Source organism: Gekko japonicus, unplaced genomic scaffold (assembly GCF_001447785.1).
Source record: "Gekko japonicus isolate JY-2015 unplaced genomic scaffold, Gekko_japonicus_V1.1 scaffold2212, whole genome shotgun sequence".
NCBI lineage: Eukaryota > Metazoa > Chordata > Lepidosauria > Squamata > Gekkonidae > Gekko > Gekko japonicus.
Window position 1 is genome coordinate 241,592 of NW_015160289.1, and position 15,600 is coordinate 257,191.

At 46.3% G+C, this 15,600-nt stretch overlaps 1 protein-coding gene across 1 annotated transcript in view; it reads left to right on the plus strand.

Annotated features, from left to right (window-relative positions):
• The window catches only part of ARNT2 (aryl hydrocarbon receptor nuclear translocator 2), a 144,753-nt gene that overhangs the window by 126,703 nt on the left and 2,450 nt on the right, over positions 1-15,600 (plus strand). Inside the window, exon 16 of the mRNA XM_015415830.1 lies at positions 7,057-7,222. Coding sequence (XP_015271316.1) covers positions 7,057-7,222 — 166 coding nt within the window. The remainder of the gene's footprint in view (positions 1-7,056; positions 7,223-15,600) is intronic.

Sequence of the window (15,600 nt, forward strand, 5' to 3'; positions counted from 1 at the left end):
TTGGGAGCTCCGCTTCCTTTCTTAAAGGCACAGCCCCACAAGAATTTCTCCTGTAAATTCTTTTTTCAATCATTTTAAAACATATTTAAAGGTATGTACTACTTTAAGCAGAGTGGGGTGCTGTAGATGACTAATTCCCACACTGAGCAAGGGGGTTGGGTGACCTCTAGGATCCCTTCTAACTCTGTGTCAAGAAACTAGTTTCCTTTAAGACAGTTTTTCTGCCTATGTGTTAGCTTTCTTGACTACTGAAGTCATCATCCCCACCTGCCAGCTTCTTATCAGAACAATTGCATAGGCTGGCAAAAGTGATTAACTTGCAGCAGCTGAGAACTGTCATCTGGTTGACAGCTTGCAATTTAGAGATCTATCCTGGTAACAACTTTCTAATGGGGAAATGACTTTTCTTTTTGCACTGAGAACTTCAGCCCCACCAGAAAAAAGTTTGCTCCACAGGCCACAAAATCCTGGCTACGGGCCTGAACGACAGGCTCATCAACTCATTTGTTTTAACAAATGAGATGCTTTGATAAAAACTGTGGCTGTCTGCACAACTTGCCTGACGTATATACATATTAGCATAAGAACATAAGAGAAGCCAATGTTGGATCAGGCCAATGGCCCATTCAGTCCAACACTGTCACACAGTGGCCAAAAATACCAGGTGCCATCAGGAGGTCCATCAGTGGGGCCGGACATTAGAAGCCCCCCCACTGTTCCCCCACCCAAGCACCAAGAATACAGTGCATCACTTGCCCCAGCCTGAGAATTCCTATCTATACCTTGTAGCTAATACCCACTGATGGACCTCTGCTCCATATGTTTATCCAATTCCCCCTTGAAGCCATCCATGCTTGTAGCTGCCACCACCTCTTGTGACAGTGAATTCCATGTGTTAATCACTCTTTGGGTGAAGAAGTACTTCTTTTTATCCGTTCTAACCTGACTGCCCAGCAATTTGAGTGCCCACATTTCTTGTATTGTGAGAAAGGGAGAAAAGTACTTCTTTCTCTACCTGCTCTATCCCATGCATAATCTCGTAAACCTCGATCATGTTACCACTCAGTCGTTGTTTCTCCAAGCTAAAGAGCTCCAAGCGATTTAACCTTTCTTCATAGGGAAAGTGTTCCAACCCTTTTATCATTCTAGTTGCCCTTTTCTGCACTTTTTCCAATGCTATAATATCCTTTCTGAGGTGTGCTGACCAGAACTGTACATGGTATTCCAAATGAGGTGTGGTGACCAGAACTGTGCACAGTATTCCAAATGAGGTCACACCATCGATCTATACAGAGGCATTACGATACTGGCTGATTTGTTTTCAGTTCCCTTCCTAATAATCCCCAGCATAACGTTGGCCTTTTTTTATTGCAGTCGCACACTGTCTTGACATTTTCAGCGAGTTATCTACTACAACTCCAAGCTCTCTCTCTCTTGGTCAGTCCCTGCCAGTTTGGGCCCCATCAACATGTATTTATAATTAGGATTTTTGGCCCCAATGTGCATCACTTTGCACTTGCCCACATTGAACCCTATTTGCCATGCTGACGCCCACTCGCCCATCCTCGACAGGTCCCTTTGCAGTGCCTCACAATCCTCCCTGGTTTTCACCACCCTGAACAATTTTGTGTCATCTGCAAATTTAGCCACTTCACTGCTTACTCCCAACTCCAAATCATTAACAAGTTAAAAAGCATCGGACACAGTACAGACCCTGCGGAACCCCACTGCTTACCACCCTCCACTGAGAAAATTGCCCAATTATACTCACTCTCTGTTTCCTATTAATTAGCCAGTTTTTGAACCACAAGAGGTCCTTTTATCCCATGACTATTGAGCTTACTTAGGAGCCTTTGATGAGGAACTTTTTCAAAAGCTTTCTGGAAGTCAAGGTAAACAACATCTATTGGGTCCCCCTTGGCCACATGTTTGTTCACTCCCTCAAAGAACACTAAGAGGTTAGTGAGACAAGGTCTTCCCTTACAGAACCCATGCTGAGTCTTCCTCAATAGTTTTGTTCATCAATGTGCCTACCAATTCTTTCCTTAATAACAGTTTCCACCAACTTACCCAGTATTGACGTCAGACTGTAATTTCCCGGATCTCCTCTGGAACCCTTTTTAAAGATGGGGGTGACATTAGCTACCTTCCAGTCCTCGGGAATGGAGGCAGATTTTAATGAAACATTATATATTTTTGTCAGGAGATCCACAAGTTCACATTTGAGTTCTGTCAGAACTCTTGGATGTATGCCATCCAGGCCTGGTGATTTATCAGTTTTTAAATTGTCTATCAGTTGTAGGACCTCCTCTCTCATCACCTCAATCTGACTCAGATCTTTCAACACCCCTCCCGAAATCAGCGGTTCTGGAGTGGGCAAGCACTTCTCATCTTCCACAGTGAAGACAAAGGCAAAAAATGCATTCAGCTTCTCAGCCACTTCCCTATCATCCTTCACTACTCCTTTTACCCCTGGGTCATCCAAGGGCCCCACTGCCTTCCTGGCTGGTTTCCTGCTTCTAATGTATTTGAAGGAAGTTTTATTGTTGGTCTTTATGATCACAGACTTGCATTTTATTTGCCACAGCCTGTGTTCCCTTTTATCAACCTCACTGAGACTAGCTTTCCACCGCTTAAAGGAATCCTTCTTACCTTTTACAGCTTCCATTACTTTGTTTGTGAACCATGTAGGCCTTTTTCTATACCTATTTGTGCCTTTCCTAACCTGTGGTATATATTTCTTCTGACTTTCTAGGATCATAGTTTTAAATAGTCTCCAAGCTTCCCCAATAGTTTTGACCCTTTCTACTTTTCCTTTCTGAGAAGTTATCCCTTTTAAAATTAAAAGTGGTTGTGTTGGTCTTTCTGGGCAACTCCCTATTCCTACAGATGTTGAACTCTGGGAACATTATGGTCACTGTTCCCAAGTGGTACAATCACTTTTACATCTCTCACCAGATCTTGGGCGTTACTTAGGACCAAATCCAGAATCACTTCTCCCTTGGTAGGTTCTGTAACCATCTGCTCCATAGCACAGTCATTAAGAGTGTCTAGAAACTCAATCTCTTTTTCCCGACTTGAACATATATTGACCCAATCAATGTGTGGGTAGTAAAAGTCACCTATTATAATTGAAGCAGTTCCCATTGTCAGACAAGCACCCCACCCTCCCAAATTGGAACATTCATATAAGAATTTTTCCTTCATTTTACCAAATAACTCTTTCACAAATGCTTAGAAGAGAATTGCAAGATTGCTCTGGGAGTTAGAATGGAGGAGTGTTGTCAGAGATGAGAGGATGCCTTCGTTAGTGGGCTTTCCTCCAATTCTGCTTGAAACCATGCCAAAAACAATTCAGAACCCCCCCCCCACAGGTCACTTACCAGGACAGAAAAACGTACATCTGTTTACAGAGCTGTGCTGGTGCTAGTAAACCATCTCCCCCACTCTTGTCTCGTCAATTTCAGCTATCATAGAATCAGAGTTAAAGGCCATCTAGTCCAACCCCTTGCGTAGTGCAGAGTCAGCCTAAAGCATCCCTAACAAGTATTCATGCGGACACTGCTTGAAGACTGCCAGTGAGGGGGAGCTCACCACTACCCTAGGCAGCTGATTCCGCTGCTGAACTAGTCTTACTGTAAAAAAAATGTCCTCTTATATCCAACTGGTACCTTTCTGCCCTTAATTTAAACCCATGATTAAGAGTCCTTTCCTCTACTGCCAACAGGAACAGCTCCTTGCCCTCTTCTAAGTGACAGCCTTTCAGATACTTAAAGAGAACAATCATGTTCCCCCTCAGCCTCCTCTTCTCCAGAATGAACATTCACAAGTCCCTCAGCCTTTCCTTGTAAGGCTTGGTCTCCAGGCTCCTGATAATCTTCATTGCTCTCTTCTCTCTTAAGAACATAAAAACATAAGAGATGCCAATGTTGGATCAGACCAAAGGCCCATCCAGTCCAACACTCTGTATCCCACAGTGGCCAGAAATACCAGTGCCATCAGGAGGTCCACCAGTGGGGCCAGGACTTTAGAAGCCCTCCCACTGTTGACCCCCCCCCTGCAAGCACCAAGATGACAGAGCATCACTTGCCCCAGACTCCCTATCTATACCTTGTGGCTAATAGCCACTGATGGACCTCTGCTCCATATGCTTATCTAATTCCCTTTTGAAGCCGTCCATGCTTGTAGCCGCCACCACTTCCTGTGGCAGTGAATTCCAAGTGTTAATCACTCTTTGGATGAAGAAGTACTTCCTTTTATCAGTTCTAACCTGACCGCTCAGCAATTTCATGGAGTGCCCACGGGTTCTTGTATTGTGAGAAAGGGAGAAAAGTGCATCCCCTCCAATTCTATCCATAACCTTTTTGAAGTAAGGCATCTAGAACTGCATACAGTATTCCAGGTGTGGCCTGACCAATGTGGTGTACGGCACAGCTATGATATCTTGCAATTTGGATGTTACACCTCTGTTGATACCACAGTAGCCATTTTTTGTCACTGAATCACATGGACTGCTCATATTTAGCTTACTGTCCACTTGTACCCCAAAATGTTGTTCACACACACTGATACCCAGAAGTATATCCCCCATCCAGAATATGTGCTTCTCATTGTGTTATCTGGATGCAGAACTCTGCATGTATCCTTGTTGAATTGCATCTTGTTCACATCCACCCACTTTTCCAGTGTGTTCAGATCTTGTTGAATTCTAGCACTATCTTCCACGGTGTTCACTGCTCCTCCCAATTTGGTGTCATTTGCCTATTAAATGAATAGTTCCTCTACCACCTCATCCAGATCATTTATAAAAATATTGAAAAGTATTGAGTCCTGTGGCATCCCACTCGACATCTCCCTCCAATCTGATGAAATGCCATTGCAACTACTCTTTAGGTGCAGTTTCCAACCAGTTTCCTATCCACCTATGATAAAGTCCAGTATGCAGTCCTCCAGAATACCATGGGGAACCCTGTCAAAGACTTTACTGAAAGTAACATTTGATGGTGTTCCCACAATCCGGTAAGCCCATCACTTGAACAGAGAAGGAAATGAGGTTGGTCTGGCAAGACCTGTTTGAGGCAAATCCATCCTAACTTCCCCAGATAACCAAGCTGTTCTTCAGATGCTTGCAGATTGTCCCCTTTTAAATCTGCTCTAGTATCTTCCCTGGGACAGAGCTTAGACTGACTGGCCTGTAGTTTCCTGGGTCATCCTTCTTCCTTCTTTTGAAGGATAACATTTTCCCTCCTCCAATTTGTGGCACATCTCTTGTCCTCCAAGAGGTCTTGAAGATGATGCACAAAGGGGCTGTAGGCTCTCTACAACGTTCTTTGAACACTCTCAGGTACTCACCATCTGGCCTGGGAGATTTGTACTCATCCAGTGCATCCAGGTGCCTCTCAACAACCTCTCTGTCCACGTCAACCAGCAGTCCAGACACTGTGTCTTGCCTTACTGCCATCTCTAGATAAGCCTGCTCTCTTCTCCAGGGGAAAAACTGAGGCAAAATAGGCACTGAAGCTCTGTGCTTTCTCTCTTCTCTGTCAGAGTTTCTTCATTTTCACCCAACAGTGGGCCATCACCTCTTTTACCTTGTGTTTCTTCCTCACATATCTGAAGAAGCTTTTCTTGTGGTAGCAAGCGACCATGGTCAGCCTCAGCTCACTCTGAGAGTGCCTAGCAATCCTCAGATGCTCTTCTTTAGAGGCATGTTCTTTCCTCCATTTCTTGAACATTTCCTTTTTCTTCCTTCGCTTATCATGGAGTTCTATGTTCATCCACGTTGGCTTCTTGGATCTCCTACCATGTTTCTATTTTGTTGGGATAATGTTGTCTTGAGCTTGCAAAAGCGCTTGTTTTAGGAGAGCCCACCCTTCACTTAGAGTTCTCTCACTGGGGACACTTGGGAGTTTGCCCCACCCTCTCATTGGTTAGATGTTGAGCCTTTTTGCCCTTGTTTCATCTTATATAGGACCTCTGTTCTTCTTCTTTCTCTTACATGGGCTTGGAGCTGTAGCAAGTTAACCTTTTTGAAGTTAATCTGTTCACAATGAGTTAAATGTACCTACATGAATAGGTCACACAAGATGTTATGTTTTTCTAAGTAAAATTTGTTGTTATCATCTTGGTAATTTGTTTGAACAGCAGTTTCCCTTAACTTGGAAACCTGGAGGATCAGGGATACAGTATAAAGCTTCTGTGCTTCCAAGGCAAATGATTTCTTTAAAAAATAATTTAACCCAATACACTTGCTCCTTTCCCTTCTAGCATTCTGGCCCATGGAATGAATCATCATGCCTCTGAGTTCATTAAAGTCTGTCCTACCAAAATCTAACATATATGTCTGGCTTCGAACATCCCTTCCTCTCCCCCCCCCCCATAGGGAATTCTAGGAGGACATGGTCACTTCCCCCCAAGGTCCCCACCACCTTCACCTCATCTAACGACTTGTTCCTGTTAGTTAATATTAAGTTTAGTATGGCTGAGCCCCTTGTAGCTTTCTCCACCATTTGAAAAAGGAAGTTGTCGGCCAGACAGGTCAGGGACTTGTGTGCCTCTGGATGCTTAGCAGAGTTTGTCTCCCAGGACACATCAGGGAATTTGAAGTTACCTATAACTACAAGGTCATGTCACTTGGATACATTGTCAAGCTTCTCAAGGAGGGCAGCATCCACCTCCTCACCCTAGTCAGGCAGTGAGCAAAACCTTCACTTTCTCCAACAAGGCTGTTCAGATAGACCCCTCTTACCTTTGACCAATTCAGTCTCACTTGGGGTCATAGGAGAATAGGGAAAAGCCGGATGTGGCCAGAGACAACAGGACATGCTTTTTTCCAATATGTTTGCTTTATCGAGATTTACTTATAAGTGAATCCAGCCTGGCAGAGTTGGATGAAGGTGGGAATGATACATATAATGGTTTTTGCAAAACCTGCTGCTTCTGCAACTTTTTGTTGCTAAATTGAAGGCTGATTGTCACCACTCTGCTCCTCGGTCAAGAATGCGGGGGGGGGGGGAGATGCATTTCTTTTTTGGGCTTGTTTTGTTTCCCATTCAGCAACTTCCTTCACAGTCTAGCAAGGCTCAGACGTCACCCTTTGGGATTGGAACCAGCCACACTTACCCTGCTGACCCAGCATCCTACAGTCCTCTCTCCAGTCCTGCCACCTCTTCTCCAAGTGGAAATGCCTATTCCAGCCTAGCCAACAGAACTTCAGGGTTTGGTAGGTAGCCAGCCTGGCAACTTTGCCAAAGTGCATCAGAGTCCGAGATATAAAATATCATTTCAATTTCTTACTAAATGGGAAGTGTTGGGGCTTAGCAGCAAAAGCATGCCTTGTCAGGCAACTGAGCTAGTTGATCAGGATGTGAGTATGGTTGGCAGAGAAGGGCAGTTAGAAAGCAATTCTGGTCTGAATCAAATTGGTACATAGCTCCGATTGGAGCTCCAGGCAGGAATTGAAAGTGCTGAGTAGAGCCCGTTGAGTCACCTTGCCCCTGTTAGGTGAGTAGTTGTGTGTTTACTTGCTGTCCCATGGAAAAATCTTTCCTCATCTGGGAAACCCAGGTTCGAATCCCCACTCTGCCATGGAAGCTCACTGGGTGACCCTGGGCTAGTCACACACTCTCAGCCTGGCCTGTCTCTGAGGGTGGTTGATGTGAGGATGAAACGGAGGAGAGGAGAACAATGTAAGCCACTTTGGGTCCTCATTGGAGAGAAAGGTGGGGTATAATTGAAGTAAAATAAAATAAATAACTGCTGTACCATCTCCTGGCCATCTGTTGCAGTGCCTCCGAGAGTGAGCCAAATGGGTCTGATTTGCAGGGCCCGAGTGCAAGACCCCTGCCATCTCTGAGGAACTCTAGATCAAATGCTTCCATCACTAGGTGGAAAATAATTATGGGGAATGGGTATCACTACATCATGGGGAATTTCACATTACCCTTTTAAAACCGTTATTGTACCATCTTGGAATAAACTGGTACAGGGACGGCCTTCCCCCTATCGGTAAGGAGCCGTCTCTGAAGCGGTTTGGCATTTCAGACTGCGCCGCTTTGTTTTCCTGTCCTTTTTTGCCCGTGCGGGTGATCTCCGTCTTTTTTTTTTAATGTTCTTTTAAGAGCGCTATGGCGCTGTAACACAACCCCAAAGCAACGGAATAGCGACCACATTGGGATGCCTGGACCTCTGAGAAACATGAGATCACTCCACCTGCCACCTGGAAACAAGTGGAAGCTCAGGCACGCACACACACACACACTTCTGGATTTCATTTCTGGAACGTTAGGAAGGGAGGAAGGGATGCTGTCTGGGTTTGTAAACTGTCCTGCCCCCCCCCCCCCTCGCCATGACTGCACTCTCTTTCAGGCTGCCTGGAATTTAAAAATCTCTTCCTTTAACTTTTAAAATCCCCCCTCACGCTTTTCCAAGCCACACTAGCTCCTTTCAGCCTTGCAAACAGCATCCTCCTCTTGATAGCCAGCATATAGGGATGCCATGCCTCCAGGTGGGACCTGGGGATCCCCTGCACTTACAGCCAGTGTTCCCCCATAAGCTGAGTTAGTGTGTGCTAGCTCACAGTTTTTTAACCTCTGACTCACACATTTTTGTCTTAGCTCAGGAAGGATGGCTCCAGAGCAAACTAATTTATGCAGTAGTCAAATTACTTGCTCACAACTTTAATGCCAGTAGCTCACAAAGTAGAATTTTTGCTCACAGGACTCCACAGCTTAGAGGGAGCATCGCAGAGTTACAGCTTATCTCCTGCCTACAGATATCAGTTCCCAGGCACAAAGTGAATGTTGTGGAAGGAGGACTCCATGGCATTGTACTCCATTGTATCTCAGTGGTCCAGGCATCCAAATGGGGTCGCTATTGCACTGCTTTGGGGTTGTGTTACAGTGCCATATCACTCTTAAAGGAACGTGTGGGTTTAAAAAAAAAGAAAAAGACAGAGATCGCCTGCACGGGCGAAAAAGGACGGGAAAACCTTGTCACTGGAGGAAGCCATACGGGGCATTTTACACAGCACCCTATAGCGCTTCAGGAGCGGTAGAAGGAATTGAAGACTGCTTAGAAGTAGTTTGAGGTAAAAACGGCTCAGGAATGATTCCCGAATGGGACAGAAACGTGTTTGTCTGAAAGGGGAAATATATTCTGTCAGGGAACCGTTACTAAAACGGTTCTGTCTGAAATGACAGACAGAAACCGTTAGTGAACGGAACATATCAGCTGTCTGAAATTCCCCCATGAGTGTACATGTATACAGAAGTGGTGACCTGCAAGAAACTTGAGGTACCAGCCATTCTGTTCCCCCCACCTTTCCTTCATCCTCTTTCCCCACACTTCTTTCCAACTCCCTTTCTCTCTTTCTCCCTCTTTTCCTTTCCATCATTCTCTGTCTCTTTCCCCTGTCCCCACTGTCACTGTTTCACTTTCTGCCCTGCCACTCTCTTTCTCGCTCTCGCTTTCTGCCTTAATGGTAGCGGCAACTTTCCCAGCCACCCAACAGGATTTCAGATTTTTCTGTAAACATGGGGGGCGTCCCCCAAGTTTGCAGAAATATCTGTTTTCTTTCTGTGTGGCCCCAATCTATGGGTTTAACTGTCCGCGATGGGGGGCACACTTGGGAAATTGTATATAGATATATTTGATATGTGCATATGGTTCTGGAGTGACACAGAAAAACTGCTGTCTCTTGACTGACGTGAGCAGTTGTAGAAGACAAAAAGTGTTATCTACGTAGAATGCTGTGGGTTGGTTCCAGACTAAACATTCCAGTGGCAGAATGGAGATTTTCCTCCCTCTCCCCTCCTACTGGAACCCACTAATCTCCACAAAATGCTATGCCTGGGGGAGAAGGGAACCCTGAGGAATGGCATGATGGTGGTCTATAGTGGGAAGTGGAAATTCATGGAAACTGCCAATTTATTTTGGATCCAACCCATTATTTATTCAAGCTGCTTTTATTGTATGTAGTCCTAAACTTTTACAATGGAATACCAATCCCACTTAATAATGGTGAGGAAGATTATTAAATGTATTCCAAAATCGCATGCTAGAGAAGCAGTTTCCTCTTTTTTCTAACATTCCTCTGAATTTTTTAGCTGCCACCACAAAAAAATAGAACCCCTGTCTATATGAAGAGTCTGCATTTCCAGGAGAGAAGTAGGAATCAGTTGTACACCAACTGATGCAAAGGGACAGAGACTGGTTATGTACAGTACTGCTTTTGTTGTTTATTTTTCCTTCCTTTTGTAACTCGATGAATGTCAGTGGTGATTTAGAGCAGTGATCTTGAGCCCATGTGTCAGGATCCTCAGATGGATCATGGATAGAGTTGCCAAGTCTGGAGTGGGAGACTCCCAACGTTGCTCCGGGAGTGCGCGCGCCGCAACCACGTCACCCGGAAGTGACGCGACCACGCTGGGGGTGGGGCCACGACCATCCGAGGGAAAACCATAGAGTTTTCCCTCGGATGACCGTGGCCCCGCCCCCAGCATGCCCGGCGTGGTCGCGTCACTTCCGGGTGACGTGCATGTCGCGTGCTTTGGGGGTGGGGCTCCCCCAGGGGCTCGATCTGCCGGTGGCGAGGAACGGGCCTCTGGGGCGGGGGTTTCCCCGCCCCCCGGGGGGACTTGGCAAGCCTAATCATGGAGTTAAGATCTACTTCTCAAGCCCTGCTCTCTATGCCCCCACCTTCAGAGGTGACTTGGGTGACAACTAAAGACAGAGCATTTTCTGTGGTGGCACCTCCCTCTGGAATGCCCTCCCCTTTGAGGTTTACTTGGCACCTATCTTACTTTCTTTTAGGTGCCAGGACAAAACACATCTTTTTACCCAGGCTTTTAATTAGGAGTTTTATCTTATCAGTTTTCTAAATGGTCTGCTTGTGTTTTATGGATAGTTTTTACACAGTTTATATCCAGTGGGGGGTTTTTAGTTACTTGTTTTTAAATAGTTAAATTATTCCAGTGGTAAGCAGCCTTGAGTAGGACTCTGAAGAGATGGTGTCATGATCTGGGCTGTGCCACCAGAGGCCTACTAGGCCCAGGGAGCCTGGCTAGCAGTAGGTGAGGCTGGGTCTACAACTCCCAGAAGCCCCTGAAAGGTTTTGGAGCCAAAATTGACCAATAGGAAAAGAGGAGGGCTTAGAATAAAAGATCTGGAGCAGCAGGAAAAGCTGTTCTTTCTTCCAGAGGGCAGAGTCAGAAGGAAGGCTGCTGCAGGAAGAAACTCTCATCCTGAGAGAAGGGTGAATAGTCTAAGGCCACTGCAGATAGTGAGCTAGGGACAGTATATATTTAGATGCGTTAGGGCATTTGATTTCTTTTCTTTTCACCCACTTACTGTTATTATTCTGCACCTTGTTGTTTGACCTCCTATAAAATAAACCTTTTCCTTGTTGTACTCTGCCTGGTCCTCATGCCAAAAGGGAGGTCTAAAGGTCTTGGGGGGGGGGGTGCTCTGGGCCTTCTCAAGGGAGCCTGGAACCAGAGTGGTGGCAGCGTCAGGTGACACCCCACCTGAGCCATGACGGATGGCATAGAAATATTTTAAATAAATAAATAATCCAAATCGAGCCCTTTTGCACAAGGCAAGTCCACCAGTCAGCTGAGGTTTCTCCTTGACAGACAGCACCTTTGAACCTTCCTTTGTCACTCTGCATGTGTGGGTAGATGCTGTGAGTGCAGAGATCCATAGAGCCTTAGAGCAGAGTGCATCAGAGGGCCCACCCCGAGCCTTTTAATCTGGCCACCCCTAAAGGAGGCTTGAAGATGTTTCTTTTTCACTCAATAGTATCGCAAGTCAAACATGTTTTGCTGATAATTCAGGACAGGGCTACAAATCAAGTGGCGTGAGTAGGGATGGGCATGAACTGGGAAAATGGAGGTTTGTCCCGGTTCGTGGTTTGTGGGGTCTCACAAACCATGAATCTTCACAAACTTTCCTGTTTAATGAACCAGTTCATGGTTTTGAGGTTCGTGATACAGTAGAATGGTCTCTACATGGGCTAGAGACACCATACTTGCAGTAAGTCTCCAGCTGACTCTCCTCTACCAGGCCACCATGTTTGGTGAAGATTAAATTTAGGGGAGGCTGAGTTACAGCCCCCCAAAACAGGTGATTCCAGGAAAGTGCTCTTTGGGGAAACCACAGCTGCAGGTTCAGGAGTATGTTGCATGGACCCCCTGCAAGTGAGAGGCATCAAACTTGCAGCACACCTCCCCAGGCTTCCCTCTACCTGCCCTCCAAGTTTGGTAAGGATTGGCCTGGGGAGGGGAGTACTGCCCGCCTCCTCATTGTAGACCTTGTTGCTGCAGATGGGCACTCCTTCTCCTTGGGCCCATGAGTCGGTCTCCTGCCTGCCTTCCCCTGGTGACTGGGTTTTGGGGGGTAACCCATCACACTCCCCCTTGTGCCTGGGAGGTGGTCACCTGGTTGTGAAGATGGACTCTGGGGGTGGCCAGCCTTTCCCCTCAGGCCTGGGAGGCAGTCACACCCTTGCCTCATCATCATCAGGGTTGTTGTTGTAGATGGGAAAACCTTGGTTGCAATCAAATGAGCTCGCTTGTATGGGAGGATGTTTGACAAAGTAGAGGTTTGCATAGGTGGATGTCGGACCACAAGGTGGGTGTTGTGCTATGAGGTAGATCTTGGTTCATGAGGTGAGTGTTGCGCTATGAGGCTGATATTGGTCCATTAGGGGGGAGACTGGAAGCAACAATTATTTGGGGGGCAGTAATTATGAAGAGATGGATGTGGGGGGAGTCTGGAAGTGATGTTTCTTGGAGGGACAGAAATCATGAGGTGGCAGACGCAGGGCCATAGATAGGTGGGGGTGCCACCCTCTCCCAAATCTGTGATGCCCCCACAACCGGGAGGATGCCAGACAAGCTCAGGTTATGCACCTGGTTTGCAAAAAGACCAAGGTGGCGCTTCAGGAAGCCAAGGCGACCACCCCAGAAACACCTCTTCCCATGCTTAAAGAGAGTCCAGCAGCCCTCCCTGCAGAGAGGAACAGGCCGTCCCACACCCCAGCGGCTGCCAGAGGCAAGCGTGCCTCTCCAGACCTCTGCATCTGAGGGGCAGTCACATGAGTGCTGATGGGAACTGCTCTCAGGCTCCCTCCTCCAGCCAGTGGCAAGGCCTCTCCTCCTCTGTGCATGTGCAAGAAGCACGCCATGCTCTCCCTTTGGAGCAGCAGCCCCTCCCTCCTTCCAGTCTCTATGGTGATGGGGGAACACAACATCACCTTCAAAAAAGCCCGAGAGGGTGCAATTTTCTTTCCAGCACAGGTACAGTCAAGGCCGCCGATAGGGAAGAGTAAATAGGAAAGTGTTGATGGTGAACAGCAAGGGTTGTTGCCAAATTCAGGCTTGGGCTTCTCTCTCTACTTTTATTTTATTATTTTTGTAATGTCCTTAGTGACGTCATGCCCCCCAGTGCCCCAAACAAAAGTTGTGTAGCTACGGGGCTGGGCAGATGTGGATGGGGGAAGCTGAAAGCAATTATTCTTGGAGGGACAAAAATCATGAGGAGGCAGACATGGAAGGGGGAGGCTGGAAGCGCCAAGTCCTGGGGTGCAGAGAGCCTGAAGAGGCACATGTGGGGGGGGAGCGGCCACAGCCAGAATCCATCTCCCCAACAAGGTGGGCCAGTGAGTGGCAGAGAGATCTTCGAGCTGAAAGGAAGACATGCAAAGTCCTAAACGTAGCCCAGGAAAGAGCAGCAACAGTGACTCACAAAAGTTCATACCCTACCATGAATGTTGTTAGTCTTTAAGGTGCTACTGGACTCTTATTCTTTTCTACTGCAAATATTTTACGATTTCTTTAATTTTGCCATGACCCTACTTCTGCATGAAATCTTGCCTCCATAAATGGCCCACTTCTTTTTTCAGGGGACAAAACTACACATTACAAGCAAAGAGGTGGCATAGAACTCTTGCACTTTTACAAAATGCAGCTTCAGGGAAGGGCAGTTTTGAGCTGGAAAAGTGTAATGGGTAGCTTTTCTCCTCCAGCTGGTTTTCTGCTGCTGCTGCCTGTCAAAAATCACCTTCTCCCCCATAGATGCACAGAATTCCAGATCTGTTTTGGTGAGGATAAACTGCTGCTTGTGCACATGTTGTGTTGGAACAAAGCCTAAATGTGATAGTGATGGAAGTGAGCAAGAGCCATGTGTGATTTTAACCCGCCTCAAAGCTATCAGCTATTCAAATGTTAGGACACTTCACCCTGCACGTAAAAAATCATGTATAACAGAACCTGCTCCTTTACCTCCAGTGGACAGGTTCTGATCGTTTTATTTATTTATAAATGTTATGGCCTAGCCTTCTTTCTTTTTAAAGACCTGAAGACTGCTTTCACAATGAACAAATCCACAAAAATATTGATGGACTTACCTTCACGAAAGGATTTTTAAAAAAACGGTGCAAAAAGACACTAAGAAAAACTAAGAATACCACTTAAGTAGTTTCCAAGGTAAACAAAAAGGAAAAACCTTCAAAGTCTTATGTTGCTGGTTGTTTGAATATTGACTAGCTGCCCTGAATATTGACTGACTGCCTTATTTCTCCTGATAAATTGGAAAGCTGTTTTGTTGCTGTTGTTTACCTTGGAAACATTTATGAGTCCTTTAAGAGTTCCCTAATCAGCCTCTACTGAGGAAGACTATTCGAAACGAAGTTATGCAATCCGGAGTCTTCGTCTACAGTGTAGACTTACCTGTTGGATTTCAAGTATTGTCTACTTACCAGTTGGACTGTTGAAGACTTACCTATATAAATATTGGTTTCACCTGTGTGATTTTTGAAAACACTGCATCTGTTGTATTATTGAGAAATTGTGTAGCTTCTGGTTGATGGCGGCACGCTAGCAGACTCACCTCCCGGACCTCCCGGGGGTGAAGCTGCGCTCCAGCCAAAGGAGGGTGTGTGAAGGCTCACTACTCCCCCAGGGACCCGGCTGAAGGGACCCTGGCCATGGAGCTTTTGAGAGGTTGCCTCTTCGACGGCGAAATGCCGGAGAATTGAGGCACCTCTCCGCTCTGATGGTTCTTTGTGCTGAGAGACCGAATGGACTAAGTGACACTGACCGGGGCAAGCGCAGGAGATCGAGCGTGAAATGGAGTGTAAACGAGGTCTGTGGACTGATTATGAATGTGAGTCGTTAAGCATTGATTAAAAAGAAAAGAAGCTCCCCACCCCCACCCCACGGAACAGAAGATAAGGCGAGCGGGGGAGGGACACCTCCCAAACGCATAGACTTTAGAGGATTGAGGGGGGGAGCGGAAGCATAAAAGGTTAAAACTTCTAAGGAGTACTTACCAAGGGGAGTGCGAGCATTAAGGAGCATATTCAGAGACTTTCAAAAAGTTTGCGAAAGTAAACAAAGAGAAAAGGATGGCAGGGAAGAGGACGGAGAAAGAGAAGCATCTGAAATCGAAAGTAACTGAGAGCCCAAAACCGGAAGGAGTCAACGAGCCGGCAAAGACTTTGACAGACTCCATGCGCCACCTGCTGGACCAAATGAATAATCTCAAAGAGCAGATGACATCAATGACCCAGTGTATTACCACTCAACAAAATCAGATCAG